We start from the raw sequence: 13,503 nt of genomic DNA, 5'->3' as shown, positions 1-13,503 counted from the left end.
AAACCTTCAATTTCCTCAAAAGCCGTCAGTGCGCCTTATAATCCGGTGCGCCTTATATATGGACCAATATTGAGCCACAACCTGTCTAGCAACTACGGTAAGCAGCCGCCGACTTCATTTTCCCCCGTAGAAGAAGAAGTGCGCGGTGCATGCTGGGATAGTTGTCAGAACGCCGGTTTGTTAATACAGTTTGATGATACATTTAAAGCCAGGGGGGGAGGGGCAGGGGAAAAGAGACGGAGACTGCGGCGGCAGCGTGTCGGTTGGTCTGTGTTACCCAGAAAGCAGTTGGGCACAATATTGCAACACCAACACCGTGAGTGAAACAATGACTGGGGAAGCCTATTATATAAAGTACTATAGAGTATAGAATATAGAGTACAGAACAAATTGGCAACCCAACCTGAAGCGTCTATTCTATGTGCCTTATAATGCGTTGCGCCTTATATATGAAAAAAGTTTTAAAATAGGCCATTCATTGAAGGTGTGCCTTATAATCCGGTGTATAATCCTTATAGTGCGGAAAATACGGTACATTAAAAAATAATAATAAAAGAAATACTTGATTGTTGCAGGGAGATACTTAACAGTTCTTTCTGTTTTCCTAATACCCCTAGTGTAGCTTGCACACAGCTGAAGAAGGCTGGGAAAGACTCATCTTTATCTCTCTGTAACGAGACCAGTACCACCTCCACCATCATATCACCTTCATCATTACGAAGTAGCACGACGTCTAGTGAGGTAACACTGGCCAGCCCTGAGCCTGACCTGTCTTCATGTGACCCAACAAGAAGCCTCAGGAAGCCGCACAGGGTTCTGATGCTCAGAAGGAGCTGGAGCACCTTAATGCCAGGTTCCAGAAGCATAGAAGCACTTAAGGAAAGGACAAAAGCCACGCTCACTGGAAAGACTGTAGGTCAGAATTTGCAGTCCCAAGATTCCCCAAAAGTGAAGAGTGCATTCTCTGCCAAAACCCTACCCAAAAGCTTGTCCCAGGGTTCAGTCAGCTCTGATTCTGCAGAGAGAAGGCCGCTATTCGGAGTCTTACTGCTGCCGTCAGAGTCAATAGCTCCAAGGCCAGATGGAACATGGAGGTGTCACGGGCCATTTAGTCACTGCTTCCTCAGGAGAAAGCCAATTACTCAAGGTAGTTATGAAGATACAGAGATGTCTTCACAAGTTCTGCTCTCTAGTAGCCCGACTTCATCTAGTCGCAAGGGGAACACAGTCCAGAAAGCAGGCCACAAGGCTGAACGGACTGATACGTCTATGACCGAGATGAGTCTCAACGACAGACTCGCTCATGTACACTCAATGAAGGGAAAAACGTACAGCCTTCATACAGGGTTTGCACTTGCACGGAAGGATGCCTTAGAGATGATTAGCGTGTTGCACTGCAGTGTCAGACACAGGCCCAGTGGTGACATACCTGAGATGGGTGAGACCGACATGGAGACGCTGTCCCAGCTTCTGCTGCTGCAGGCCAAAGTGCTGAACAGTGCCTGCAGTCAGATGTCCACGGAGTACAGCAGCCCGGAGGAGCTACTGCTCACCCTGACGCACAGCTTCCACACATTGTGCTGCTTAGCGCAAGCCTGCATGTCTCTGGCGGAGGTCCTGAGCACCGAAAGCGAACGCAGGGAGGTGGTGGCCAAGGTGGACGAGGTCATCATGAACTACGTGTGTCTGCTAAAAGCTGCTGAGGGAGCCGCGGGAGGCTCTCCCGGTGACCAAAGTGTGAACGCATTGTTACATTACTCCGCCACCATGTCTGTTGTTATAAACACGCTAACTATCTCACTAAATTCACTGCTCAACAAAAAAGCTGTTGCTGTGTTCTGATTGTTGATTTTTAAGCCATACATAAGAGACGTGGGTTTACCAACCAATGTGAACTGCTGTGAATAAAATCCTGCCTTGTGTATACACTATTTTAATATCTAAAGAAAAAAATATTGAATTATATCAAATAAAGTTTTAAAGAGATTATATCCAGACCCCAATGAAGAGAACAATTACCCTTCCCTCGAGTATATTCTAAAATTTGACATAAGGATTATTTTAAGGATTTATTGATTTCATTAGATTAAGATGTAAATTATAACAACCTGAAAAGCACCTTCTTTTTAATTGTATAAATATGTATTGTGTTGGAGAAATGCTTACACTATATTTAGACAATTCATTGCACAGGACAAGATAATTACACAGTTAAAGAAATACATAGAATTTTATTTGCCGACTCACTTGATTTATTGACTATTTTACACATGAATACTGAGTACTTTCCTGTATTTTTCTCAACATCATTAAAAAGAATTTAAACTTTTAAAAGCCTTCTCTCATATAATTATAGTTTATTTATGTTGTACACCACATGCTGTCCTTTTTTGTCTGACTACATTTTTCCTTAAGGCAGTCATTTCTGACATTTCTTGCAGTTATTCGCCTTTCATTATTCAGTGAAACCTGAATGATGAAACCTTGTATTTCAAACTCTCAATGAGGAAAGGTTTTTTAAACCCTAAGTTTAGAAACCCAGTTCAATAATTCACGATTTTTGAATTTGTTCAAGTCTGAGTGGTGGTAAAGCATTTGCATTAATAATGATCATGTTCTGTTTGAATTTGCATGAGTCTGTTGAAGAGAGAAATGCATGAGAATGGAGAAATAGGTAAACAAGTCGACAGCCATGGTCATAGTTTTGGAAGATTCAGAACTATGTTATTTAAGTAACTATGTTAAGTAACAATAACATAAATATATGTCAGCCGTAACTATCTTTTTTGTCTGGCAGTTGTGGCTCATGTTTTGAATTGAGGCTGAATGGTTTAGTATTGTTGCCCTGTGATGGACTGGTGAGTCCTCCTCCTTGCTGGTTGACTGATTTAGATAGGCGTAAGGCTCCCTCGCAACCCTGTAAAGATAAATGTGTTAGATAATGGATGGATGGGATGGATGGTTTATTAGCAGATATCTTAAATGCAGTAAATAACTCTGAATTTATTTTGTTAATTTGATGTTTGTTTGTTTTTTTCACTGAATTTTATGTTTTCTTCAGAAAGCCAGAATTTACACATCACTGTATATTGTATTTATTTTTTATAAACTAATTCAAATGATGTGATCAAATAATCACTCAGCTATTTAACCTTTTTTTTTACCAAATAGTTTTTTTTACACTTGAATAATTATTATGTCACTGTCATTTCAGTTATAGACAGCTACAATGCAGTAGCTTGAATGGGTGAATGACTGAATGTATTATGAAGCACTGTTAGAAAGAAAACAACTTTGTCTTTGAAGGAAATTTCAGACTTTCAATCTTGCATAAATGTTCTGTGAGATTTTCTAGTTCTAGATTTTAACAATAATATATTTATAATGCATGTAAATATGAAAGCGCTACAAAATGACAAAAGCATTAAGCAATGTAAAAACAATAATATCGATCAAAAGATCCACACTGACGTCAACAATCTTTGCAGTCTCAAGAGCATTTTTTTCCTATCCTTCAATTAAATAATTTTTGTCTTCATTCATAAATGACTCTTTTGAACTCTTATCCACTAAGCTTAGACTTAATACGATTTATTGAAGTATGCAGTTTCCCCTAGATTCAGACTCTGGCATCAATATGGATTTATACAAGATGAAGACACAACCAATATATAACTTTTTACACTGAAGCATTAAATCTGACTGCAATAGCAAATCTAAAGTTGTAAGTTTAGCATGGCTCAAGAAGCTGGAGATTTCTACTCTGAGATGGGGTGACAAGTTTTGACCCCAGGCAAGTCATAACCTGAACAAGTCATTCGATGAGATATTTTAAAACAGAAGGTACCAAAACTTTCAAAATAAAATCTTTATTTTGAAAGCTTTGAGTTAGTGGTGATGTTGGAGTTTATGATTACAGGCTTAGAAGAAGTCCCAATAAGTTTTCTATAATGGGCCTAATTCAGGACAATGTTTGACGTACACAAATTGAAACGTAATGGGAAAGAAATTTATGCTATGATTTTGTTTCCTGCAAAATAGTAAAATATTTTAACTGCTGTATTTATTTTAAAAATACAATGCTACATGTATTCCTATCTACAATAATCAGAATATATTTGAAAGCAATGTATCTTTCTAACATTGGATTTGGCCATCTTATCAGATGCAGAAAAAGAATTAGCCCAAAATCTATTAAATAAATAAATGAAAATGTCTGTCCATATATGTTTAACCACCGATTGTGAATTCTATGATAGTAAACAGTGAGATTTTTCAGTTTTTTTCCAGTGGCTGAAGGAACTAACATGTACACTATGTGAACATGTGAGGGTGTAGGCCGTTCAGCCATGAAGCCACAAATGAGCCACAGATGGCTGAAAAAAGATTCTGCGCAACATTTACTATGTAAATTTTCAAACCCAAATCCTATCAATTTCACTTTCCCCCCCATCAACTTTCAGAGAAATGAAACCATTTAGTTATTTAACTGTGTAGTTGGACATTTTCTCCACACTATATTTTGTAGTTGGGAGAAAATGTCATAAACTTTGCCTCTATATTACCACTAAATGAAATCCTCTCACTCAGCATATGCCTACAAAACAAAGACAAACAAAGTCACCACAATAAAAAATATACAAGAATAACAATTTTGACGTGAGGTTTAAAACAATAGGGAAGTGATGCTGTCCAATTATACACACAATAGGTTTACATAGCCACCTGTTACTTTCATGTTATTACTATAGTGCTGATTGCAGTCCACCTCTTTCAGCATTCTTCTTGTGTTGACAGCAGCAGCAAGCCACACTTGTATACTCCTACAAAAATATGTTTCTCCACCTGGTAAGTGAGACATACGTCACTTCTTATATATACATGATGCATTAGAATTTCATTAAAATTGTTATTTGAGTAATTTAACACAAAGTGACATATTTTAAGCATTTCTTTCAGTTAATGTTGATTACTATGGCTTACAGCTGGTAACATCAAATTCGTATAAAACTAGACGTTTTACACACAATCATGTAGAACCCAGTTGACTTAACTTCTAGGTAAAACAATTTATTTTCTAAAGAAGTTGACTTGTCAAACAGCTATGTATCCAAGAATATTTACAGAAAGGTGAGTGGAAGGAAAAATTGTGTTAGAAAAAGATTCAAAAGCAATAAGTGTAACTGCAGCCTTGAAGGGATTGTGAAGAAAAAACTAAGAGTCTAGAGGAGTTTGTCAAGTCATGTAGTGCGGCTGGATTAAGTGTTATAGTGGAAGACGAGACACTTAAGAACCAACAAAGCAACAAAATAAAGGTGGCTAATAAAGCAGCCTGGGCTTTGAGAACACCTCAGGCTGAAAGCATCATGCAGCATTTATGTCATGCAGGAGCCCTAAATAGGTTTACTGTGCATATGCTGTGCAGTACATGGATGGACTTCTCGGCAGACTATTATTTTATTGGTCGTTCCTAATCTTTTGTGAGTGACTATATTTTTGGCTGTTTTTGGCTCAGCTGTAATCTGTCATCTAAAATTACAGAAACAAATGACTGAAATATGTCATAATCTACATAGCAAACTATGAGCTTAACTATTAAGTTTTCAATGAAAATGTAAACCACTAAATACAAAATGTTGAAAATGTAACATTTGTGTTTTACTGCATTGTAAAGTAGAATATGTTAAATTGGACTTATTTGAAATAGTCATGTATATTTAGCACTGTGCATGTTTTTCATAAAGTCACCTGTTTTTGTGCAGATGTGTGGGGCCCTGCTGGGCCTGGGTTTTTGCATTCAAACAACAAGTGCCATCTCCTACCCAAAAACTCTGCCATGCGATGTTAGCAAGGACAAAAATGGGACTGCGGTGAAAGTGGACTGCACTGAAAGAAGCCTCAAGTTTGTCCCCAAAGCCATCCCAGCAGAGACTACCAATCTGACTCTGACCATCAACCATATTCCAAATTTGAACTCAACCTCCTTTCGTGGTCTGGACAACCTCACAGAGATTGACATGAGGTGCAACTGCGTACCCATCAAAATTGGCCCGAAGGACAACATGTGCACAAAAAGTGTGACAATTGCGGAGGATACATTTACTGCACTAAGGAATCTACGGGCACTGTATCTAGATGGGAATCAGCTTGATAGCATTCCTAAAGGCTTACCTTCAAACCTTGTCCTTCTGAGTTTAGAAGTGAATCATATTTTTTATCTTTCTAAGAAAAATCTTTCCGAAATCCAAAATGTTCAGGTGCTCTACCTGGGACAAAACTGCTATTATCGCAACCCCTGTAATGTTTCCTATGGCATAGAAGATGGTGCATTCTTACAATTGGAAAACCTAACATTGCTGTCCCTTAAGTCAAACAACTTATCCTTTATTCCCTATAGGTTGCCTGTAAGTTTAAGAGAGCTGTATCTATACAATAACAACATCCAAGAGGTCTCTGATGAGGATTTCAAAAACTTAACAAACCTTGAGATATTAGATATTAGTGGAAATTGCCCTCGATGCTACAATGCCCCTTTCCCATGCACCCCATGCCCAAATAACGCACCCCTAAAAATAAGTAAGGGAGCTTTTAAAATGTTGACAAAACTAAAAACGTTACGTTTGCACAGTAATTCCCTGACATGTATTTTACCTGAATGGTTCACTAGCATGAAGGATCTGAGAGTGCTTGATCTCTCATCAAACTTTTTAGCCAGAGATATTGGGTCCACAGACTTTCCTAAGTTTCTTGGCAAGCTAGAAGAACTGGACTTGTCTTTTAACTATGAGCTCCAGAGGTATCCTCAAACTCTTAGATTGAACTCCAGTTTCTCCTCCCTCATGTCTCTTGAAATTCTCAGACTAAAGGGCTATGTGTTTCAGCAACTAAAGCCAGAAAGCATTGCTCCCCTAAAACGTCTTCCAAATCTGACAGTTCTAGACCTCGGCACAAACTTTATCAAAATGGCAAACCTCAGCATTTTAATGGAGTTAAAAAGCTTTCATATAATCAGTTTGTCTGACAATAAAATATCATCTCCCTCTGATGCTCAAAATGCGTTTGGTTTCAACGGGGGAGAGCCTATGCTGTGGTCCCCCATGTCAGCAGCTGATCAGTTCCAGAACAAGGAAGTGAGAGAGATTCATTACTTCAGATATGATGAATATGCTCGCAGCTGCAAATACAAAGATAAGGAACTTGGAATCGTTACATTATTTGTCAAGAAGGAATGCAGCGACTTTGGCAAAACCTTGGATGTGAGCAGAAACAACATATTTTTCTTGCATTCTAGGTTTTTAAACCTGAAGGAGTTGAGATGTCTCAATCTTTCAGGAAACGCAATGAGCCAAAGCCTGAACGGATCTGAGTTTAGCAATCTGACTAATTTACAGTACCTGGACTTCTCATCAAATCGCCTGGACCTGTTGTACTCAACTGCTTTTAAAGAGCTAAGCAATCTGGTCATCTTGGATATAAGTAAAAATAACCATTATTTTGAATCAGAGGGATTGACTCATATGCTTAATTTCACTAAGAATTTAAAAAAACTCAAGACACTGCTCATGAATCACAACAAGATTTCTACTTCCACCAACACAGAAATGGAAAGTGACTCTTTAGAGAAGTTGGAGTTCAGAGGCAACAGGTTGGATATGCTGTGGAGAGATGGGGACACGAGATATATCCACTATTTCAAAAAATTACGTAATCTGAGAATACTAGACATTTCTTCCAATAACCTTCGTTCAGTTCGAAGAGAAGTCTTCAGTGGTCTGCCAGACAACCTGACTGAGCTCCACATTAAAAAGAACAAACTGTACTTCTTTGCATGGGGGGAACTACAACTTCTGAGATCTCTGAAAGTCTTGGACCTCAGTGGAAATTACCTAACCTCTGTTCCAAGAGTACTGTCAAACTGTACCACATCACTTGAAAAACTTGTTTTACATGACAACAAAATCCTAAAACTCACACCAAATTTCCTCCAGGAACCTCTTAGTTTAAAATATCTAGATCTTAGCTTCAATCTTATAAAGCATATTGAGCAATCTAGCTTTCCAGATAATGTTGTTAAGCGGATGGACAAGTTGCTTCTGCACAAAAACAGTTTCCTTTGCACCTGTAATGCCTCTTGGTTCATCACTTGGCTAAACAAGACCACAGTGACCATCCCTCGACTAGGAATCGACGTTACCTGTGCTTCTCCAGGAGTGCAAAAAGGTAATCTTGTGGTTTCAGTGGACTTACAAGCCTGCCAGCACTCCTTCCTATCAATCATCCTCTACACTCTCATGACTTCACTCCTCCTTAGCTTCATTACTCTGTCCATCGCTAGTCACCTCTACCTGTGGGATGTCTGGTACATTTATCACTTCTGCAGGGCTAAACTCAAGGGCTACAGCCGCCTGTCTTCTCAAAGTGAGGTCTATGATGCCTTTGTGATGTTTGACAAAAATGATCCTGCTGTGTCAGAGTGGGTGATGAAGGAGATGTGTCATCATCTGGAGGAGCGGGGAGACCGCCGATTGACACTGTGTCTGGAGGAGCGAGACTGGGTCCCTGGTTGTCCCCTGATTGACAACCTCTCCCAGAGCATCCACAAGAGCAAGAGGACTGTGTTCATCCTCACCAAAAAATACATCCAGGGGGGTCATTTTAGGACAGCCTTCTATATGGCCCATCAAAGACTGATGGATGAAAAAAATGACGTCATAGTACTAATTTTTTTGGAAAAAGTATCTTGCAACTCAAAATATCTGCGCTTAAGAAAGCGACTGTACAAGCGGTCTGTGCTTGAGTGGCCCACAAACCCACAGGCACAACCATACTTCTGGTTTAGCCTCAGGAGTGTATTGGCTACTGAGAGCCACAAACAGTACAGCAATCTCTTTAAAGAGACACTCTGAAGGGGTGACAATATAGAGTTTGCAAAAAAATAAGACAATTTGTGTTTTATCAGTTATTTCTTCTCTGCAACAATGCTTCTTGGCAATAATTTTTAAAGTTATACAATTACAATTATAATCTCTGGCAATTCACAATGCCTTTCTGCTGTTGATTCTTGTTTGGTGTCATTTGTTGGATTGAACAATAGAAGTTTGAAGAAGCAAGAAATATCAGTAATAAAGTAATTTTTCCTTTAACAAATCGAGGTTTCAGGAATGCACTGGAAAGCTATTCACAGCTACAACAGCCTGGTATGTTGCCCTCATGCTGATCGCCAGCACTCTATTTTGGCATTCCTTTCTTCAACCAACCTTTCTTCAAGTCAGTAAAGGTGGTTGCACTGGACTCTCTGGTATGAAAAGCACATCCAAGCAACCTTGCATTTTCTTCATATTTATGACACCATGCATGAGAAAAAAAAAAAAAAAACTTTCCCACAGTAAGATACCAAGAAGCAATGTTGCTGCTAAACAACTTTTCTAGTTTTTTTTGTGATCATTTTAAATGTATACTGTCACACTTTTTTAGCATAATCTTAAAGCTTGTGCTATTTGGTTTCATTACTGGAAAAAGGAACAACAGCTTTATGCTAATACCACTAATTATTTTAAGATTGTCTTTATTTAATATGGTTGCAAACAAGAAAATGGCTAAGTACAGCTACTTCTGTAATTTGCATGTGGCTTTTCTAACACATGCAGTCTTTCTGGGCATACAATTCAGCTTACAGTTTTATTGCTTTTTCTTTTAATAGAGCAATACTGAAATACAGGGCAAGAAAAGGAAGTCAGTAGTTTTGGCTGGTGTTGTAAACGGATTGCTGCTTTGTCAGATCCCTTTTAGATCTGGAAGGCTTTAATGTCCTGGAATCAGTAGCTATGAATATTCTTTGAATAGCTGGGTTCAACCTAACCTGTACCATGGTGAGTTTTGCTACTACAATTTTCTTTGTATCTTCATATGTGAAAGAAACTAATTTTTTTGTCTCTTTAATTATGCTAACCATTACTTTTATTTTAGGGTAATTCTTAGATTTAATCATTTGATGTGTTTTTGAACAGTTGTTTCATTATATATGTTAAAGTTGAGTTGAGTTAAAACTGCTTAAATCATACAACAATATACCCACTACTGTAAAATAATTTATTACAAGCTGTGCAAGCACATATTTATGTACTTCTTTACTTGGTTTAAACAAACAGCCAGTTGCTTTTGAAGGCTAGTTTTATATATATGTACATATATATGAACAAAATAGACATTGTCACAATATATCAAATAAACATAGTCTCAGACATAAAACTATGCTTATGTGAGCACAGCTCAGTGTGTGTACTTTGAACATCCAACCCTTAGAAGTATTGAGACATTCAAATGACAATTTATTGCATTCGTCAATATGCCATTAGGACAATGACAATAAACATTTAATTCTGACAAATGCATGTGTTTGTTTTTAATTGTGTTTAAAAGTAGCAACAGTCAAAATAAAGGATCTTTGTCATTTACATTGTTTTGATAAATTTATAATTTTGTCTATGCCAGGTCATATAATTTTTCCAATCAGCTCCCAGGTCTTCAAAACCCAAATAATGTAGATTTTGCCTAGTTATCATTTACTAAACAAAAATAAATTGAAATTGACTTGTGGAAAAATAGAGTGAACTTTACATTTTAAGTGAGGTATTATTTTCATTACCATGAATTAAAAACATACAAACAGCTGACATTTAAATGACATAATTAGTATAAATAAAATGTGTTCCTGTATGTAGAAATTGTCATGTCTCTGACAATATCATTTAAGATTAGACACTGTTTGATGTAAAGTTCAACTCCAATAGTTCAAAAAGTAAAAACAAATAAATAATCTGTGCTTCAAATGCTCAAACCATTCTTATCTTTTAAGAGCTTTTAAATACACGTTTTCTTCCAAAACTAAATTACCAATGACATTCTAGGAACCAATCGTTTGTTCCTACAGGAGGCAGTGTAGTGTAGGGGGAGTGTCATCATGCTTTTTACTTTCCCGGGTTAGGAAAATTTGACAACACATCACCAAAAATATAATTTCTTTTTTAAGTTAAATCTGACTTAACAGGTACATATATGTTTCTCAAAAGAGAACCTGAAGAAGCTTAAACATCTTCTCCTTTCATTTAACTTTTTACTCTATGAAGTTACTGAGAAGGCTGAATTTCTGCTATACCTCCCAAGGCTTGAACTGCTTGATTTTTTCTAAAACTATACTTTAAAAATTTATCCCAAAACCATTCATATTTCAACTGAGTTTTCAAATCTTCAGTCATTAAAAAAATTACATTTGGGGAATTTGATTTTTTGGAATGTTGGTTCAAACACACTTAAAGATACTAAAAACTTGAACTATATCTGCTTTGAATTTGGGGACTAAATTCATAGATTGTTCAGCTGCATTCAGAAACTTAACTTCTTAAAAGTTATCTGTCAGAAAACAGCCTGTATCCCACTCTGCAGAAACAGCTTTCAAATTCAGTAGGTAGATACATTCAGAGGTCAGACATCTCTATTTCTTCATACATAAAACCTCCTTCAAAACACTTGATCTTTGAGTTATCTCATAAGGAACAGTGCTTTAACTTGTTCATTTCACAAAAGCAATTTGAAGGTTATGGAGATATTGCGTGTCTGAATCTATCCAGCAATGGATTCTCTGCTGCACCAAATGGCACAGAGTTCTCATTACTGCCTAATTTGACCTACTTGGACCTGTCCTTCAATAAGATTGATCTGGCTTATGACAATGCCTTCCAGGAACTGAAGACACTCGAAGTCCTAGACCTCAGTTTTAATGCCCACTACTTTAAATCTTTTGGAGTAACACATAATTTAAACTTCCTAAAACATGTGCTTGTCCTGAGAGTGCTGAATATGAGTCATAACTCAATTTCCACTTTAACAACAAAGCAGATGCACAGCAGATCGTTAGCAGAACTACAATTTACAGCAATAACAAACTTGGAACTATTTGGAAAGTAGGTGAAGACTCATATAAGACTCTTTTTACCAACCTCACTAATTTGACAGTTTTGACTTTATTTTTACAGAAAAATTCATTTCAATGTACATGTGATTCTTTGGATTTCCTTGTATGGATTGGAAAACGAGAAATAAGGATTCCTAGATTAACAACTGAGGTGAGATGTGAAACACCATTAAAGGACAGGAACAAGCCACTTATATACTTTGACATTGATCAGTGTGTAAATGACGATATGGCGTTCAAGATGTACGTTCTTACAACATTCTTCCTTATTACCTTTATGTTTGTGGCAACAGTTGCTCACTTATTTTACTGGGATGCTTCTTATGTCTTGCACTACGTCATGGCTAGACTGAAGGGATACAGAGCCTTGTCCTCACAGGAAAATATTTAAATATTTTATGTCAAAAATATTTATGACATCTTTGTGATCAAGGATCCACGTGTCTCTGAGTGGGTAATGATGAATCTGCGGGTGAAATTGGAAGAGGAGGGCGATAAACTTCTTCCTTTGTTCTTGGAGGAGAGAGACTGGCCTCTAGGAGTCCCTCTAGTGGATAACCTAACACAGAGCAGCCAAAACAGTCGCAAAACCCTGTTTGTCTTGACAGAGGGCTACGTTAAGACTGGGGTGTTCAGACTGGCAATGTATCTGGCCCACCAGAGACTGCTGGATGAAAATGTGGATGTGCTGATGCTTGAACCTGTCCTGCAACATTCTCACTTCCTGCGCCTCAGAAGGAGGTTTTTTGAGAAAAGTGTTGTGGAGTGGCCCAGAACTGCATCTGCTGAGCCCTGGTTCTGGAAAAACCTTAAAAATGTTTTAAGAGTGGATAAAACACTCTTAAAACAGTAAGACTTATACAAAGGTCTTAAGCACAAAGAAAGAAAGAAGACAAAACCGTTTGTGATAATCTAGTAAATATTAATGAGCAGTGATAGTTGTTGGACTTTGACAAATACGTTAGATGTTTTATTGTCAATCAATAAGGGGCTTCATGATTTCACAATTGTTTTTACCTTGCAGCTATAAGTTTCAAGTGGGGTTTTTTATTCATGCTTCCACAATTTTTATCATTGGTTTCATTTTGTGAAACACTTTTCAAAATGTAAAGGTATTGGCTTTAGTGTTTTCTATTTGTATCTCTGTAAAGTGCTTCATAATGTTTTGCCAAGTTTTACATCCCTTGACAACACATGATCCTCACTGTCATACCATCTTTCTTGTGTGGCTCCTCCTTACTGGATCAGCACATTAGACATGGTCAGAAGTGTTGAAAAGAGTTTAAAAGCTCCATGTCGTAGGAGGCAAAATGTTTCGGTCCAGCATGGAGCAATCCTCCTCTAAGAGGATAACGTTCCTTGTTTTCTAAAAAACAAACTTCTTATAGAAAACAAAGAAGCTTTGATCCATTCAAAGCTTCTCTAAGCAGATACTCATTTTAACTTTTTAACTGAATAATCTTTAACTTAATATGAAATTTAGTGAGTGAAACTATATATCAGATGAGACTCACCTAAGAACTCTTACATGT

At 37.4% G+C, this 13,503-nt stretch overlaps 2 protein-coding genes and 1 pseudogene across 8 annotated transcripts in view; all 3 read left to right on the top strand.

Annotated features, from left to right (window-relative positions):
• The window catches only part of frmpd4 (FERM and PDZ domain containing 4), a 53,612-nt gene extending 51,278 nt beyond the window's left edge, over nucleotides 1–2,334 (top strand). For 6 of the 7 annotated variants that reach the window (XM_008400422.3, XM_008400432.3, XM_008400440.3 and 3 more), the window contains one exon: nucleotides 623–2,334. In XM_008400422.3, the coding sequence (XP_008398644.1) occupies nucleotides 623–1,842 (1,220 nt within the window). In that variant the 3' untranslated portion in view covers nucleotides 1,843–2,334. Of the gene's footprint in view, nucleotides 1–617 lie in introns of all 7 variants that reach the window. The other variant, XM_081602788.1, reaches the window with a different exon arrangement.
• A 94-nt stretch (nucleotides 2,335–2,428) lies between these two features.
• Nucleotides 2,429–10,378, top strand: tlr7 (toll-like receptor 7). The gene is made up of 2 exons (XM_008400502.3): nucleotides 2,429–4,848; nucleotides 5,763–10,378. The coding sequence occupies exons 1-2, from the start codon at nucleotides 4,834–4,836 to the stop codon at nucleotides 8,904–8,906; spliced, it is 3,159 nt and encodes a 1,052-aa protein (XP_008398724.1). The 5' UTR covers nucleotides 2,429–4,833; the 3' UTR covers nucleotides 8,907–10,378.
• Nucleotides 10,379–11,436: 1,058 nt separating this feature from the next.
• Nucleotides 11,437–13,394, top strand: LOC103459968 (toll-like receptor 8 pseudogene; annotated as a pseudogene).
• The last annotated feature ends 109 nt before the right edge of the window (nucleotides 13,395–13,503 follow it).

This window comes from Poecilia reticulata, chromosome 2, assembly GCF_904066995.2.
Source record: "Poecilia reticulata chromosome 2, P_reticulata-male-v2, whole genome shotgun sequence".
Classification (NCBI taxonomy): domain Eukaryota; kingdom Metazoa; phylum Chordata; class Actinopteri; order Cyprinodontiformes; family Poeciliidae; genus Poecilia; species Poecilia reticulata.
This window is presented reverse-complemented; position numbering and strand designations above follow the sequence as displayed.